The 19,287-nt window shown below is 39.1% G+C and overlaps 1 protein-coding gene across 2 annotated transcripts in view; it reads right to left on the bottom strand.

Moving 5' to 3' along the window:
- Nucleotides 1-14,348: 14,348 nt before the first annotated feature.
- CNIH3 (cornichon family AMPA receptor auxiliary protein 3) overlaps nucleotides 14,349-19,287 on the bottom strand; it is a 58,784-nt gene continuing 53,845 nt past the window's right edge. For both annotated transcript variants that reach the window (XM_075706771.1, XM_075706770.1), the window contains 3 exons: nucleotides 19,020-19,132; nucleotides 16,368-16,511; nucleotides 14,349-14,376 (listed from right to left, as the gene is read on the bottom strand). In XM_075706771.1, the coding sequence (XP_075562886.1) occupies nucleotides 14,349-14,376; nucleotides 16,368-16,511; nucleotides 19,020-19,132 (285 nt within the window). The remainder of the gene's footprint in view (nucleotides 14,377-16,367; nucleotides 16,512-19,019; nucleotides 19,133-19,287) is intronic.

A 19,287-nucleotide genomic window follows, 5' to 3' on the forward strand; every position in this document is an offset into this window, starting at 1 on the left:
CTATGGTTAGTGGATAGCTGATAGTGATAGTAATAGCTTAGGGGATAGCCGATGACTTTGTTTAGTTCCTCTAGTACCTGCTGTTTAATCTACGGAATACCAAATGTCATCACTTCATGGGATGAATGACCTGGATCACAAGTACCCACAGTCCTCGAGCAGACAGCAAATATCTAATCAGTAAGATGGAATTTTTTAGGTAGTTGTAGAGACCTATTTTGAAGTTCAGACTGTTTGACCTTCACACCTCCGTTTTCTTGAATCTCCAGCTGTGAAAGAAGGATAAGGGATGATGTCATGTAGCTGCTGGAGTAAGCTACGGGGATACAGCCATTTGCTCGGCCAATTCATGTGGCGTGGCAGAGGCCAGCACTACTCCTGTGTGTCACATCTTCGTTATAACACTAACAGAAGCTGCAAGTCCCCGAGATACTCAGAAGTAATGTATAGTGTATAAGCAAAATGGTATTAGGAAAAATTATCTGTTACAGAAATAATCGTTCTATGCTATAAAAATAATGAAGTGGCTACGGTATAGAGAAATGGTATTACTGATGAAATACAGTCTTCCAGACTGATGGATGCTTCAGATGCTTCAGAGAAGGGACTGAACTGTTCCTTCAGACTGAATTCTTGCGTCTTTAGCTTTTTTTGTATTTTTATCATTTTTTAGTTTGTAGCAATTTTGCGGTTTTACTATTTTCTGCATTTTCCCCCCAGTTTTAGTATTTGTGTTGTTCTTATGGTTTTTGCTAGTTTGGTGGGGTTTGTGTGATTTTCATGTTTTATGTTTTTCATGCTATATACACATGCTTATATATTATAATATTATATGAATTATTAATTGTTGTTATATTATTATATATTATATATTTCATGTTTTATATATAGCATGTTGTAGCATGTTGTACTGTTTTCTGCATTTTTTGTGTGTGTGGTTTTTGTGGTTTTATTATGGGTTTGTGGTTTTTGTGCGTTTTGTGTGCTTTAACAGGCTTAGTGTGTTTTAGTGTTCAGCAATTGTTGTATGTTCTAATGTGTTTTAGAATGTTTTATCAGGTTTTTCAGGTTTAGCATTTTTTGCATCTATAGCTTTTTTGCATTTTTGTGGGTGTTTTTTTTCAAATTTTTTCCCCATGTTTAGTAATTTTAGCAGTAGAGCATATTCCTTCTGCTTTTTTCCAAGCCATGGGGTTTTATTGCTTATTCCAAGCAATAAAAACAGCAAGAAAGCGAGTCTGTCTCTGGCTACATGAGCCTAATTATCAATTAACTACTTTCTGACAATGACCCAGCAGATTTTCCCCAAGATACTACCAAAGCAACAGAGAAAAGTAGAGAAAACATTTTCAAGAACAACATATTTTTCAAATTTATAAACAGAAATTAACATTTTTTTCTTATTTCTCACTTTTTGTCTCTAGCAAGTATTTATAAACCTTTCCCTCTTCAAATGAAATGGAGGAATTTGGAAACCAGAAAGTCAAATTAGGGCTTAGGCAGAATATTCTCAAACCACAAATAACTCAGTGAGGAGTTTGGTCTCATTGTGAAACCAAAGTTGTTTTCTGAGAACATAAATATAAAATTGAGTTTTTTGATATCTATCACAGCTTGGGCTCAGACAGTAAATTTAATGTATAAAACTAACAGCAATTCTACTCTTACTATAGTGTCAGAGCACAGCATAAGTTATATTAAAAGTTTGTAGCTGTTGCTTTTAATATGTTTTCTGGTATGGAGATAGGAAGGGACTTGCAATTCCTACAATAAATGCAATGCTTTTGTTACAACCAAATCCAAACCACGCCAACTCTAAATCAATTATGTTCTTTACCCCAGGATTTTAAAGAGCCCTATAAATTCTGGCTTTTGCACATCACTGGTGTGAATGACCCAGCCCCACCTTGGGAGCCACAGTTCAGAACCTGGAGACCAGGACCATAACATCTCCTTAAGGACTTACCAAGATTTCAGCCAAACTTTCTGATAGCATGATAAATAGCTAGCGTGTCATGTTTTTTGCTTTTAACTGCAATTTTTTGAGCTGGAAATGTAATGGAATTGCTATACCACTGTGCAACACCAACTTGCCTAACAAATTAAATACTCCAAATGAAAATGAATGCATTTTTGATCTGCTATTACAAATTGTTTCTGTAAGTCAGAACTCAACCTGCTGTGCTGCTGAGAGCAAAAATTGTTCTTTGGTAATTGAAATGAGTGATCACTTGTCAGGCACCATCATCAGTTATGTGAGTTTTCATTCTCAGATTCTCAAGTGAATTAGCTTCACTAACCTGAATCAGAGGATTACAGAAGCACTGTTTTACAGACTGCCTTAACCATTGCTTTCCCCTTCACTTGCTGAATGTGAATAAAGCTAGGTAATCCTGATAACTGTCAGTCAACTGGTATATTCCTGAGACATACCGTGCAGTCAGACCTGAAAGACTTCTATGCCATGTGTCGCAACCCACAGGTCTATGAACTGCTCACAGTGCCAACAAAATGCGTTAGATTTCTTACAAACAGGAGCTGAACTGATGAACTTGTTCTGCAAGTCCTTATTATGCAAATAAGGACTTACAATTTCTTAAAAACAAAGTCATTCAACAATACAATTTTAAAGGCTTCTGCTGCCAAAGCAACTTCCGTAATAGGACATGCAATTTGTTAACCATTCAAAATCCCTTGATTTCAAGGTACACAACATTTGTGAGCTGTGATATCGATAATGTTCTTTCCTCTCTGATACTTTCCATCTGGAAATTTCCTTATTCATTACAAAATTGGATATTTCAACACTCATCCAATTTTAGAGAAAGGGGGAAATGTTCTTGAAAATGAAGTGATGCCTCATTGACAATAAGTCATTAGGATAATCAGAAATAAACCTAGGCTTCCCTGTCATGTATTTAAAATATTAGAATATGCTGCCTCTCTTCATTAGGAAAGGATTTCTTTTGTTAGTGAAATGTGTCACATTCTATGTATTAAAATTCCTTTGCAAACTATAGATAAAGCTTACAATGTAGATCTCCATTGTAAGGGTGAAATAACAGAAGTGTACAAATGTTAGGCCATTTGACCATGATCACATAGTGAGCCTGTGTCAGAATACAATAGTTCATCTGATTCTCAAGTCTGCAGCAACAACACAGAAAACCTACTTCCAAAGGTCTGGTGGGATTGTTCAGGTGAAAACCTACTCATTCCATTCATTATTAAAATAAACCAGCCTCCTGAGGTTGGAGGAAGAGAATTGGCTGTTTGGGAAGAACAGATTTTTGCTTTTTTATGAGTTTTCTCTTCCAGTCCTAGCAACAAGAAAATAAAGAGATGATCCAAGTTCTCTGACTCTCCAAAAAGATTCAGTCCAGACTTTAAGGCCAGGGTAGTTTGGATTTTATCTGAATGTCTTTTCTCATTCCCACCTAGTACATAATGCCCTGAATGCCAGAAAACCAAGTCATTACTTTCCATGTAGGGTCTTTAATAACTCTAGTGGAATCTCCAGCAGGTTTTAGATGTTTCTGTTTGTGACCACCCACCTTCCTCCATGCGAGAAGGAGCAGAGGCAGCAGATGTGTGCAGGCTCCTCAGACAACACAGTCTTCATTATTGTCATATGAATTCAAAGGCTGGTAAATACGAGCTGATACTTTTCACTGAAGTGGATTAGGGAACACTCATACAAAACCATCTTGTCAGCAGAGGTGCAGAGGCAGTAGCTTCGAGAAGAGAAACGATGATAAACAGCTAGCTAAGCTGCTTGGGCAAGTAGTGATAAACCACTGCAATGAGATCTGGAAAAGCAACTCCAGTGTCGGGCAGAGACCTTTGCCTCGGTAAATGGATGGGCCACTAAATACTCCAGTTTATCTGCTACAAGTGTCAGATGGGTTCAGAACCTATACACTTTCCATACTGTCTTGCTCCCCTCCAAAGTTAATTTTCTTCATCCACTTCTGTGTTCCTTCTCTCCTCTCCCTCTTACAATGCTGTACCTCTTGGTTTGAGAAATCAGGCTAAGCAATACCTCTGTTTGGGTGTGTACGTGCCTTTCACTTCACGTGTCAGAAGTAATGCTTCTGCTGCAGAATCAGAGGCCAAAGCGAAAAAGTTCCCCTACAGCTCTGTTTGATCAACAGATTGTATGTTGCAAGAGCTAGCACACAGCTTTATTTCAGTTTTAGAAGTGGCTGGTTTGGATTCCAAATACAAATAAGGAATTGGTCCAACTGCATATCTCGGTCCAATCTGCCCAGCTGGACAACTGGCTATCACAGTTGGAGAGCTCAGGGAAGACTTCTGCTTCACAGCAGCTGCAATTTAAACACAAAAAAATAAACATGCACAGTTGCATGTGAAGCAGAACAATGAATAACACAGAGAATACAAAAATGTTGTTCGGATCACCCAAACTAAAAATCTATGCAGTTATGCTATCACAAAAAGGGAGAAAGGTGAAGATGAGGCATAGAAAAGTAGGTGCAGAGAAACACTCAGAATTCTGGTATCGATCACTAAAAAAAGAAGATAAAATGGTTCATGATAGAATTTGATAATGAATATTGTAAAGGGGATGCATCAGGAATTTCTGTCTTGCCAGACCATAATCAAAGAGAATGTGGACTTTCAATGAAACTGGGAATACATTCCAAAGCAGCAAAAGAATTTTTTTTCCCCAAACACCACCAAATAAAATTCTAGAGCCCATGGTAACATAAGCCCAAAAATTCAGTTGGAATAAAAAAGTTTGGGTATTTGCATATATAAAAAATTGTAGTTATAATTAATGCTTCAGGGATGTTCAGGTTTTGGGAGCTTGTACTAATCTCCAGCTAAAAGATGTCAGGATGAGACTTAACATGATGGACAGATTGTACTACATCTATTAACGCAGTTAGATGTTCCTCTAAGGCTCTGGCCACTGAAGGAAGTAAGTTACTGAGCTAGACAGTTGATATGAACAGCCAGGCTTGAACATCTATTGATACGATCATGCCAGGCACATCACAGGTCTTAGGGTTACCACAGATTGGCATCTATCACAGGATGAGGCAGCCTCCTTCCCCTGCAGTGAAGACACAGAGCAGCTACCTCATCCGTACTCTGGTTTCCTGGGATGCTGCTGTCTGAGCATGGACACCTCATGTAAATACACAAACTTCCCATTTTTGTGAAAAGTTGTAGCTCCAGACACCACCTGGCAGAAACTGAGAAGAAAGGCAATGGAGGAAGCTTTCCAAGAAGGAACAGAGAGAGCCAGCTAGAAGTCCAGCCACCGTGACTAACTGTAGGTGAATCAAGAATCCAGCCAGTGAATTGGATACCCTTATGAAGATAGATCACTAGTCACAATCAAATGAATTACACTGACCAATAGTATGAGAGTTTTCTGAATGTACTGGAGAAACCACAGACTCAAAAGACAGGCTTAAAAGAGGAGAACACATCACTTCCAATATCACATGGTAAGCTCTTTCACCCACTATTGATGAAGAAGCTTTCCCGATGAATTCACCTCTGCACATATAGCCTGCAGGTCAAGTCATCAGTGACTGAAACTGAAATTTTCAGAGTTGGGTAGAATTGACAAATGCCTGTCTACCCTGAGAGGATATAAGGAGTCTGTAGCCTCGCTACCTATCGGCAGAAGACCATTAAACAACATGTATATTTTTGCTCCACCTCTCCAGGGTTACTGTGTCACTTGCATGCACTGCTGAACTGAAACACTGGAGAAACAAAGCTGGAACTGGCAGAGTAGCCCATCATAGGAAGAAAGGTGATCTCAGCATGGGCCAGCTAATAGCAGTCAGAATCAGCAAGGTAGGACAGAGTCCTACCAAGAGCCCATTGCTCCTGATCACTGCAAGGACATGGCAAAGCAGCTCTGCTCCATTTGGGCTTTGTAAGGTGTCAAGAATTTTTTGCTGACCAGTTGCTCTGTCTTTATAAAAGCCTTGAAACAAGGCAGCCATATAGAGATGCCTTAATACAGGCAAGAAATTATATCCAGAGTTTCTGCAAATCATAAAGTTCCAGGGCAAACTTTTAAAAGGGCAGGTTATTTTTGTAGCCAACAATATTGGTGACTACAAAGGTTGTGCTAACAGTAAACAAATTTCCAGGTCTTTGTGCTTGCATGCAGTAGTTCAGGCTCTAGCCTCTATCAGGGTGAGGCACAAAAACAAGATGCCAAAACAAGGAATGACAGAAGTAATGTCCTCATTTGAGAACACACTATTTGTTTCTGATAAAATTTGTACCGACCTCAGGGAACAAGGTATCTGCTGGGCATAGAAGTATGTTTCATGGATGTTAAAACATGTTGCAGAGAGAAAACAGAGCCCTACCATTGCATGAAAAAAGCATCATCAATTAATAATAACTCCCTGTGTACCAGGATAAGAGATTGTCTCTAGACGTGGTCAATGGATTCATTACACTTACAACAACATAAAAAAAAAATCTTTAAAAGGATCCCTGTAATCTGGCAGCTTTTATTGGGATTTCTCTGGAAAATATCCTTCTAATGTTTGCCACATAGGTTTTCATTTACACTAGAAACAAAGGGACAAGAGTTTCTAATCCGGTGATGTAGCAGTGCTCAGCACTGGGCTGAGCACTTAAAGAGAAAAAAAGTAGATACAGTCATAACAAATTGTTTCTGAACTTCTTTGAAGCTATACAAAATTGCTATTACAATCTGAAGGGAGCTTGACAAGGTTCATCAAAGATTCATCGCTTGTTGTTGTAGACTTCAAATGATGAATGAGAGAAGGTACATTAAAATTCTGCTGCTGCCACTACCACTTCAGGAAGCTTTTGGAGGATAAATACTGCTTCTACTTAAAGGCAACAAGTTTTGAAAGAAAGATTCGCATTTTCCAATACAACTTAACAATCTTATTTAATAATTAAAGGGACATTGCCTGCACTCGTAAGGCAAACCCACGATAGAAAATACAATAAATTCCTTTACAGATAGTCAAAGCCAAATGCTGGCTGCTGCTGTAGGAATGACAGTGCTCTGGATGACAGGCAGGACTTATCAGCTTTAATTTTTCCTCCCACAGACCTTGCTAAATGCATTCAGGTTTTCAAGGCCAAAGAGTCAAAGAATGAGCACATTCGGGGAGTGTCTTCAACATCCCTTGAAAACAGGCTCTCAAACAACCTGAGGTGGTGTGGCTTACAATGACCACACAGCAATGCTTGTCAAAAATGAATTTCAAATGAACTTGTTAGAAAAGCCACTGCAGTCCAGAAATATGGCTTCCTCTTCTTGCTCAGTATAATCCCATAAGTAATATTACTGTTTGGACCTGCTATAAGTGGTAGATACACAGAGATAACAGAAGAGCACTTCCCTTTGTCCATTATATTAACAGACAAGAATTTTTTTAGCTTCTGGATAGCTTGTGTGTGCAGGTGCATATCAAGGAGAATGAAGTCAAATACCAAAGTATTTAAAGGCTTATAAATGGACAATGAAAGGGATATAGAAAAACCTTAGATTCCTTTATAGTTCATCTCATGCAATCTCTTAGAAAATATACACCTACCTATAAAAAAGCGCAGCCCACTTAGGTGCTGAATTCAAGGATCTAAAACTGAAATACTAAGTGACCAAATTCAAGGATGATGTAAACTGCGGTGGAAGAAACAAGGGTTAAACATGTATCCACTTTGCAGAAGTCTGGCACTGTTTAATATTCTAACTTCCCAGGTGCTTTTACTTCCCACCCAATTATAAACACTGGTCCCCAAGTGCATTGGCTCAAAGGCCGGATGCCCACCAGTAACCTGCATGACTCCACACCACGAAAGGTTAGAGTGCTTACACCAGTGCTTGCAACTGGGGCACATTCCTGCCTGTGAACACAGCTCTGCTGCTTTGCAGCTGGGTTCTATCTACAAAAATCTGTCATCCTTTGCTAAATGGAGGCAACTTCTATGCTTCTGTTCTAGTATAATAACAAATTTGTGCTAATGCAGATAAATACATTTAAACATCATATTCCTGTACACATGTGGCTTTATTCGTATTCCAGAGTAAAAAGGATTTCTGTCAAAATTATCTGATTTCCATTGGTACCTAGTTAAAACCAAAATAGGATAATTTAATTCTCAAATAAATGTCCACAAGCAGACAAATGATCAGGATTAGAACCAGTGCCACCATTTTAGTCTGAGCTTGCACTGGGTTTGCTTTCAATGCAACACTGAAAGATGAGTAAAACAGGATGTCATTGTGCGATAAAGGAAGAGGATGAGAGGTTAGAGCAAGAGCTATTTGAAGGGCACAAAATACTGAAATGGTGAGCTTTTGGGATTTTTTTTATTCTTTACATTTTAGTGCTTTTCAGCAGCATCAAATTACAGCATTACATGCATTCAGAGGCTAAAGCACACTTAAGTTTGTCAGTAGGCCCTAAGGCACAGCAACAAACCATGTCAGGTACCGACCTTGGCGACGGTGGAACAAATACATTTTGACTACTTCCACTGAATTCAGTCGTTTCCTCCCATGAGAAAAAGTATTAATTACTTATGATTATAATACCATCTAGACATGTAATTCCCTGTTTCAGCTCTGCAGTGCCAGGCATTACTCAGAGAAAGAAAAGGCTCTGTCTCACAAGAGTTCGCAATCTAAAGTGACAAGACAGACAAAATGAGGGAGAAAGGAAGCACTATCACCTCCAGTTAGGAGATGGTAAGCTTAGAGATTAAGTACCTGCCCAAAGTGACAAAGGAAGACTGTGTAACGGGCAAGAATGGAAGTCTCATTTTCTCAGTTCTGATAACTCAACCACGAGACCTTCACCTGTTAAAGAGGGATTATCTGGCTTTGCCTTATTTTTATATCCTTTTTGGTTAGCTGATTGGAGTATGTACCCTGCAGTTAACAGGAGTGAGTAGACTGCACTCAAATAATGTTTTAAAGTGCCTAAAGTACTTAGGAGTCTAAGGGTTCACCTGTATGGAAAAGGAATCAAAAGAGCAACAAAGGACTGAAGAATATGTTAGCTATTCTGCAATAACCTCCTCTGTGGGCACCTCCAGCGCAAACTACCTGTGAAACTGCAGACTTTGCTTTACAAGGCTATAGTGTATAGAGTGCAAATAAAAGGACCTAGTAAGGAATAGCTGCCACGTGGCAAATTCTTACTGCTTTCTCCTGCGTACTGAAGTCTTGGTATGTGGACAAGTGTTTCATTTCATTTTCAAGAGGTTCTTAGGATCCTTAGCTCTATTAAGTAAATATGCAAATATTTTATAAAAATTAGGCTTGCACTCCAAAGTAATTTAGGAGCTTTTGAAAGTTTTACCCTCAGTGTAGAGAAGTTAGTAATTTGAAACACAGTTTCTAATTCAGTGGATGTTCTAGATTTATGGTCATTTGAGAACAGAATCTGAATCCTTGAACAAACACAGCAATGGTCCATCTAGCTTCAGCTGCTGTCTTTGATAGCAGCCACCTCTAGACATTTCAGAACAAAGCGGAAAATACTTTGTAATAGATAACCTGGCCACAGGGTAAATAGTCTGCTGAACTCAAACCACTGGCAATTGGATGGCTCCTGAAAGCTGTGGGTTTCTAACTCTGCTACAGTTTTATTCTTTCAAATGTAACTATGGAAGTGTTTGTTATCTATATAAGGGTATAGGTTCACATGGAACAATATTGAATATTTGGTGTCCTGATACTTGTATGTTTTGTGATAATGCGATCATTGATTAAAATGGGGCATATATTTCTTTTCATGTTTCACATCTTTGCCTCTCAATTTTTTTTTCAGTGCTCCCACTGTTTTTATGTTACAAGAATGGATAGATAAGAGCCCTCCTCCACTGGATATTTTATACAACTTTATAATTCATTTATATACCTCTTTATGGCTGGATGACTACTCAGCACTGAAAGAGCAGGAATGCTAAAAATCTGACCTAAGTAGAAACACATTTCAAAGACATGGATTTAGTACACTTTGATATGTACTAAAATGCACCCAACAAAAGGGTGGGTGGGAGGAAGGCTTCCAAAACCAATGTAGTGATGCTGGTCATTATGCATACGAAATAAATCTTCCTTTCAGACAAAAAAATCCCACCCCAAAACAGTAAAAGCTGAAGCTCAAGAACAGGTCAGTGAAAATTGCTCTTGCCTGATGGTGTTTTTCAACCCGGAGACCAGTGTGTGCTTGTAAAGACAAGGCAGGTCAACATCATTGGCTGCAAATGGCTAAGAAGAGTTTTGGACTGGGATGTTCTTACCTTCTGAAAGGGCAAGTGATTCAAAGTGACAAAGTGGATGTCATCTGCTCTGCAGTAAATGTGGCTACATGATGAGATGTTTCTTGGCACCTGGGAAGATATAACCAAGCTTGTATTTGCTTGTATTCTTGCAGAACTGTTGTTGTTGACAATGGTGGCATTCAAGTGGGCTTCAACAGTTCAGAGCCACGCAATAAGTGACATCAAACCTAGAAATTACCTTTGAATAACAAGGGTCTCTAGAAATTTGCTAAAGAATCTGTCATGTTTGCTGTATTTTGTATTTGCATTTAATTTGTGTTTTTTTGTAATACATTCAAATTTGCTGTATATTGAGAGTCAGGTAAGGTCTGAAAATGTGTTAAATATGTTTTGGAAAGAAACATGGATGATATTAGGGATACTTCATGGGAAAAAAGGAACAACATCTATTCAACCTTTGGACAAAATAAGAGGTTTTGGCTATTTTTAACTTTTCACTCCATTTCTGTAATATATGACCTAAACATGGGGTTCCATTACTAGAAAAAAAATTCTAAAAAGCATTTTACATCCCTCAGAGTTTTACTGAGAGTTTGACTACCCAGAAAGTCATGGAATTGGGCCACAGAAGTACATTTTTTCTTGCATGAGAAGATGGCCAGCAACTTAATGGTAAGAAAATAACTACTTTAACTGTGTAAGCACTTAAAAATATTTCTAGAATTGTGATTTATTAAATTGCAGCAGAATACCATCTGCAGCAAACAGCTTCATTCTTAGATTGAGATGTACCACTGAAATAAATCATTAGAATTTTGTTACAGCATGCTCATTGGTTATCTGGGAGAAAAATAGCGACAGCAGTGCCAGATCACAACCAGCTTAGTGCAGTTTCTTTAAGAAGATGTAGGTTGAAGAACCTTTTCTTCCACTTTCAGTGGCTTAGTGCAAAAAGAAGAGTATGGCCCAAGGAAACAGATGGAAAAACGTTTCTGACAGCTTAAGTGCAGTTAATTATTTGTAGGCGAAGCATTCTGCTATCAGCATTGATTTGCTGTATTTGAAACTGAAACAGTCATAGCAGCAACAATTTTATTCAGCATTGCTGCAATTACCTGGCTATAAATAGGACAGGCAGAACCACAGAGCAACACCTTGCCAAGGAGGCTGCCCTTTCATCGCTTCCAGGAACAGGCAGCTACAGGCCAGCACACTGTGTAGTTACCCCTTTGGTAAGCAGCTCCTTCAGGTCTCATCCTCTCACAGATTGTTTTTCCATCTCCTACCTTTTTCCTTTAAGCAGATTCAACAGTTACAGAAAAAAATAAGAATATCATATGTATAGAAAGATTTCATAACCTAGGTATCATCATTCTCACTTTACAGATGGTGCAAATGAAGAAAATGAATACTCATTTAAACATGCTCATTGCACACCTGTTTGAAGGAGCAAAGGGAGATGACATGTTTTCCTTTGACTTTTGTGGGGTTTATCTGTATCACAAGAGGGTGGATGTGAGAGAAGAAAACTTCTGTTCCTAAGTAATGACATTCACCCTTCCAGCAAAAGAGGCAGGAAGGGGACCAGGCCTGGGGAAGAAATCTCTAGCCTCCACCAACCAACAAGGAGGAACTGGAGACAAAAGGGATAGCATAGATTATTTCTCCCTTAAACATGTGATATGGCGAAGAGACTGCCTTGTGAGCAAAGATCACAGCATTTTTTCTGTTCTTCAACAACAGCTATGCAGTTCTTTATTTCCCTTGCTTTGGTTAAAGTATGCTTAGCTTGTGTTTAGCCAGATACATCGCCAGGGATTAAGAGGGTAGCAGATATCGTGTATTGCTCATTCTTCCTTCCTCTGTGCTTCTTCTCTTATAATATGGCTGGCAAGTCTAACCGAGAAAATGACAAATCTGGTTTTGAGAACACCCACTATACGTGGGTACACTCAATCTGTATTGATTGCAGGGTCAGTGTGATTTCAAGAGCAGTTCAGCCACTTCTGTAGTGTGTGCAATCCAAACTAATGAACCATCAGAGCCCAGATTAGCTTCCCAAGCAACCTGATTTGGCAGCCTTGTTGTGTGCTTCTGGAACTGGGAATGCTATGTTGTAAGAAGTTAAACTACATCCAGTAAGACCACCTGGCTATGTCTGTACTTGAAAATTAAAGAATGTCAGCACTTGGGACAACTTGATCATCTAAATATTGTTAGAATGAACCCTGGTATAACTTTTGTGCAAGCCAGCTAGCACTCTTCCAAGCAACAGGATTTGGAAGTTGGCATGGTCCCGGGGCAGACAGTTCGCATGCAGCAACTGTGCTTTGCAGGCTAACAGGATCTAATTTTGTTAACGTAGCCAGGTCAAACCATAAAGAGTGTTGGCACTGTACACATGCAGTAACTCCAGCTCAGGTTGGACCTTGCCAGACATGAGATGACTCCATTCAGCCACTGCTTCTGCACCATGCTCTGAAACAGGGTATGTTAGCACAGAGGCAGTACTGAATGTGAGACTGCATCTCTCCTGCTGAAGTCTTGTGCCCAGACAAAAGCCCTCACAATTTGGTACAGGAACATTCTATTGGCTCTCAACAGCCAGACCAAATTTGGCAAGGTCAACAATGAGCTAGTGCTAACAAGACCAGCTGTAACCAAGCTGGGGTACAGATGGGCCTCTCTGCACTGTTCTCTGCAGCACCTCTCATGGCAACATACCTTATTAGCTCATTCACAATGCAAGATCCAAGTGGTCTCTGTGCATGCACTGGTGTTAGTCTTGATCTTACAGGCTTGCCTACTACCCAGAGCACCAGTGGCTGCATTGAAATACCTTAGTGACTTTGAGGGAACCAGCCCTGGTCCACTAGGTTCAGCGCTGAAATGTATTTAGCAGCAGTTCTGGACACTTGATGCCTTTGACTTGTCAATCAAACAGATTAAGCTAAAATATAAATAGATTGTGAGTATTTATGTAGATGTGTATTTGTATATACATATATATATAAAGTTATACAACTCCTATATATGAATTTAAATGAGATATGACAAAATTTAAAAACTTTTAAATTATAAAAAACTGAACATCTTTCAATACGAACCTCATACAAGACAAAAACATTTTGTATATTAGTTTCAGCTTAAACTTGACAATAGAAATAAAGCTGCAAAACAGAATTACAGACCACAATTAGCTGGTCCAGTATTTTGTTATCCAGCATTGTGACGAATATAATACCTATGTTACAATCCTCCTTAATATATGTATCTTTTACCTTTTTTTTTTTTTCCCCCAGTCAGAGGAGCACTGTTCTGGTAAGTGCTTGGCATGATTAGGTCAAACCCAATGTATTCATACATATCACTATACGTTATTGGTGCATCACAAATGAAGTACAGAAATACACTGGATGTTCACCTACAGGAATAGCATATCATTAGAAAACAGAACACTGCAACTGCAAATTCTTTTGTTATTGTTGTTACGGGTGGAAAAAACCCACTGAAGCAATTCCACAAGATCTGACATCACTGTTTGATTAGTGTCATGTGAACATCCCTGCAGAGCAGTCACTCATCTTATCTGAACTCCAGTTGGTGTTCATTTTCAGAATGTGTTGTATAGCTGTTCTTTCTGTGTAAGATGATCTTGCCCTCTGTTTCCTCAGTCCAGAACAGTCATTAAGAAAAGAAACTGCTCCCTGGAAGACAGTAGGGACTATAGTTTATAATGAATCCACTAAACCAAGCAGCATTATCCCTGGAGATGTGAATAGTTGTGTAACTTGGTCCACCTTGTTGCATTTTTTTTGTGTTGTTTGGGTTTTGAAAGTCATTTACTGCAACACATTGAGAAACAGGAGATAAACACAGTTAACTCAGCCATTCTCCCATGGTATTCTGCTGCTTCTTGCTGGGTCTCTCTCTCACACACACTCACACACATTTACTTCTTGGGTTCAAAGTCTTCCTCTCTTTGCCTTTTTTTTTAATCACGCTTCACTTGGCTCACTCATCCTTGCACCTCCAGCCTTTGTTGTTTTCAGTCTTTAATGATGATCTTTCAGTTAAGAGCTCACCAAAGTGTAGATCATGCTGAATGTAAAAGAAAGACACAATATGAAGGTATCCTCTGAAGCATACGGAGCACTTTAATTTTTATAACCCTTTACTGTCTGTTCCTCAGGTCTGACTGTAATGGCCTGTGCTTTCCTTTGCATTCTTTCTATCTCTCTAAAGCATCTTAATTATGGTACATTCAAGATGGGTATCAAAAAGCATTCAAGAAATAACAAATTCATTATCGACATCCTACTGCACCACAAGCTGTGTTTGAGCTTATTAAAGTGCAGTCTGATGTCTGAATTTGAACAGTGAAGAAACAAAACCATTTTGCTTTAGCGTGTTTGATCTTTAAAACTTCAACCAGCAACTCTCGGCAGGGCAGGCAAGGTTTCCCATGAAGCTGCATTATTTTGTTTCCTTTGGAAAAAACTCCATGCAGTCAAGGAAACATAAAATGCAGACACCAGCTGGAGTGAATCCATACTTATTAAATGCGACTCTGAAAAGTGAAGAAATCGCAGTATATTGCCACGGCTCCACTTGACTGCGATTCTAATTCTGACAATACCCAGGAAAGCACAGCAAAATTGAATGTAATTAATACTATTTTATTAGGCAGTGGATTTTGGCTTATGGCCACATTTTAGAATGAAGAAAGCAGGGCTCAGAGGAAGCTGCACAACAGTAGAGTCCCAGCAGAAATGCCAGACCACACTACATAGCTGACTTTGACAGGGTCTTTTAGCCAACACAAAAATGCGGAGTTAAAAATGCTTCTCTCTCCAGCCATGCCTTGCCATCTCCTCTTGCACTACCAATAGAGCTTGTCTAGCGTAACTGCCATGCTTTCCACTCTTGCCCCTGTGAAGAGGGCTGGCGGGCAAAGGCACTTAGCCCAAACCCACAAAGCTACTGGATGCTAAACTCCCGCTCAGATTCTCATGCCCCATCCACCTCAGTGTGTGTTAGGCAGCTACCAGCTTCTGTGAGTCTGGGCCCTTCTACTTTCTTTCTCTCTCTCCTGTATGCAGACACAGGCACATACACATGTGGACAGAAAGCTTTGTTGTCATTAATATTTAAAAGTAATATTGAGGAACAACAACCTGCAGCAATGACTCCTCAAGATATGTGGAACAACAGAACAGATAACGGACCGGCAATCAAAGGAGAAATAACATTTATCTTCTTCCACTAGCATACAAACTTGCCTTACAGAGGGATTACTGCATGGAAGACTAGCTTGAAGAGGCACTCTATGCAAATACATTATGGAAGAAGGAGTAGAAGAAAGGCACCATGAAACAACACCTCCATTTAAAGTGTGTTAACCTTTGTTGTCAAGTAGTTTCATGGTGTGATTACAGGGGTGACTAAAAGCACAGGGATTCTGCCAAGGCCTTACCTTAAATATGATCCTCACATATTCTTGCACTGGGCATTTGTGCACTAAGGACATCTGACAGCTGAAAGGGGCAGGGGGGACAACACACCTCTGGGGTACATATCTTCAAGAAGGTACTTAAATTAGGGGTTTGGACCACACACAGGCCTACCCTGTAATGAAAGGGAGGCTGTAGGAATGTAGCCATGTCCCTACCCACCATCTACCTACCCATTTACTTACCATCTTGGGCATCACTACACCAGTAGACGTAGTATTTTTATGATTCTCCTGAATCATAAGAACATTATAATTTTTATTTGATGTAATGTCATTATCATAACATTTGCTATTTCACCCATCCTAAGAGACTATGCAGAGGAGCAAAAATTTTTTCCTTGGGTTGGCCCTGGGACCTGGCTCAGGCTTTAGATAAAATGCTTAATATTCTGTACTGAGGTGTCAGCAGATATAAGCACATGCTGCCCTAAGTGGGCATGCTTCCCTGACTCAAGATCAGAAGCAAGTTTTATAAGACTAAGGAAATGAGCCAATTGGTTCCAATCATTCCTAAATACAATTTCACGTGTCAAATGAAAAGCAGCTACTATTTCCTTAGCAAAATCACCAGACTTACCAGTACAGATAGTAGAAGAAGGAGAGGAGATAGAAAGCTAGCTTACACCAGGCCTCTTTTTGACAGTAACTCAACGTATCTGCATTCATGACTGCAGGTGGATCATATGCTAGCTCTGAACTATCTGCTGGGCAACGAAAATACCTGAAAGAGCAGGAGAAGACATCTAGAATGACTCTGTAACATTCTGTACTAAAATATGTGCAGATATACACCCTCCTGATCACCAGCTCAGAAGATAACCATCTTCCATGATGTAGGAGGAATTTTCCTCTCCTTTTCAAGCCTCTATTTCTGGACGTTGTTAAAATCAAGACACTAGTCTAAGCAGACCGTTCTTATAGAACCAAGTAATTCATGAATGTAGACTTCCTGTGTTCTATTAATTCTTTAGATTGAAACATTCCCCTTTCCTATATAGTTATTTCTGGCTTACTCACTAATAACTTACATATTGTGAGTGACAATATGTGGCGGCTTGTGATCACAGCATGGAGGAAGGATTACTGGGCTTTAACTGCATCTACACAACTGATTTCAGACATGATGAAAGGTGACACTCTCAACCAAATAATAGCTCAGTTCCTCCAACTCTGAAAAGGAAAAAAGTCAATATGGGGTAATATAAGAGATGGCTGACTACCGTTTTCTACACATAGCACTGCTCAAAAAATTATCATCCAAATAATTTTAATTGGAAAATGTTTTTCTTCTTACATAGGAGAAATTTCTAATTATTCTCAGCAATGACTGGATGTTTGAGAAAATCCTGACAAAAGAACTTTTTTGACCAAGGAGCTTTTGTCTCAGTTACTTTGCAGTAAAAAGCAAAAGCAAATCAAAAAAGAAGTCCTCAACAAAGTTAATGAACTGCTTTAAGATCAGCATGAATCAGAGGAAATATTGTTATTTCTATTGCTTTGAAATAGTAATGTAATCACTGAAGGTTGCTGGGATTGCTTATAGATAGATAGAAAACCCGCATACAAGTGACCAGCAGCAAACTTTGAAAGTAAACGTTCTCATAATAATCTTGCCTTCCTCCCTTCCTTCTTTCCAATATTAGTCACATCCACTTACAGTCTCTCATAACACTGCAAATTCTTTTGCAGAGACCACAGGTGGAACCTTGCTTAATTATCTTCATTGGGATGAAGATATTACACAGTATCTTGCCATGGTTTTATGCAGAACTTTCACAGTGAACCCAAATCTGCCTGTGGTTAAAACAGCAGAAATTATGGAATAATTATAGTAAAGCATATGGACAACCATGAAAACAAACAAACAAAAAAAAAATCAAGAGTTCTCTCCAAAGGTTGATATCATTATTTAGAGTCTGATAATTTTCACCTTGGACATAAAATACAATTATTCTTTTTTTTAACTTTTTAAACCAGTATTATTGTCACACTTTGGTTGTTAACCCTCAGTAAAACTGTACCATAAAACATTATTATTTTTATTGCACCCAACCAATAGGGAGAAAAACACTCGTAGCTTCACTCCATTTAGCTTTCTGAGAACTATACTGTGACTCTAACTTCTGAATGATACACTTTATCATATGACTTTTGCAGAAAATAGCGTAAAAAAGCTACTACTTTTTAGTTGCTGGTTGAGATAATGGTTTTGCCTTCTTTACAGAATTATTCTTCAAGCTACTTCACAACAGGAGCTATCTGCTGCCATATGTATCTTTGTAACACAAAGAGACCCTGACAGACAAAAATCATCTCTTCTTTTACAAACATTGCAGAAATGCAAAACTAGTAAAGACTACACACTGGCAACCACAAAAACTGATGTGTCTTCGTTAACTTCAGAGGCAACAAAAGGTTGATCCTCCACTAGAATGCAGAGGAATATGCAGCAGTAGCAGCTGAACTGCCTGTCCGGAAAACATTAAAACTGCTCAACAGCAGGTCTTACGTGATCAACTCTGAAAGCCCCTCAGTGAATATAAGCACATGGCCGAGATCCAGAGTGGAAACACTTCCCGCTTTTTCACATGGGCAGGGTGAAGACAACAGCTCTTCATCTACTGCAATCCCTACTCCAAGAGTCTCTAAGAGAGACTTCTCTTGTAGAACAGAAATCCTCTACTGTACAGCAAGAAACAACTTATTTTATACTGAAAAAAAAAGCATAAAGCTGCCAAAGAAGATGAGAAGCAAAATTCTGTCAACCTGCCCAGTCTCTATTCCACAACTCCAATGGAAAGGTTTCCTTGCTAGGGCTGAATTAATAGGTCCAAGATCTTTCAGATATGAACTGTCATACAACACCCTCTCTGTGAAGTATTTAGAGCCTCACCAAGTTCCACTTTCAGATTCTAGCCTATTTCATTTCCAAGGTCTCATTCAGTTGTAGTGAGTACATCCTGACACCCTTTGGAATATTTACCTAAGTTAGTAACTGAAAGCCACGTTTATATTATTATGCATATTCTTTACCCATTCTAAATGTTCATGAAAAATATTTACTTTTTCTCTGGAAATATAAGTTTCAGCCGCTTATAGGCAAAAGCTTCTAGGCAAAAGATATTCAGCCATACTCCTACCACTGCACTTTGTAGTTGATACAATCAGCATGTGTGCTGAGTTGGCAAGTAAGGCTAACAAGCAGTCAGCATATAAAAGATGGGCTTACCTCCAGAAGTGATAAAAAAGCAAAGGAACATTTAACCCCAGTGTGAGCCACTCCTGAGCGCACAAAAACATTATGCAGAAAAGACTATGGATAGAGTACTCGGGCAACACCAGCTAAAAAGAAAGGAACAGAAATAACAGATGTCAGTAAAAACCTCTTTGATTTTAGTCACCTATGCAGTTTTTCAGAAAACCAACCATCTCTGCAAGTCTCCTGTGTGCCTCTGTCTGTCCCTAGACGTACCTCAGTTGACAGACAGCTTGGCTAG

Source organism: Pelecanus crispus, chromosome 3, assembly GCF_030463565.1.
Source record: "Pelecanus crispus isolate bPelCri1 chromosome 3, bPelCri1.pri, whole genome shotgun sequence".
NCBI classification, from domain to species: domain Eukaryota; kingdom Metazoa; phylum Chordata; class Aves; order Pelecaniformes; family Pelecanidae; genus Pelecanus; species Pelecanus crispus.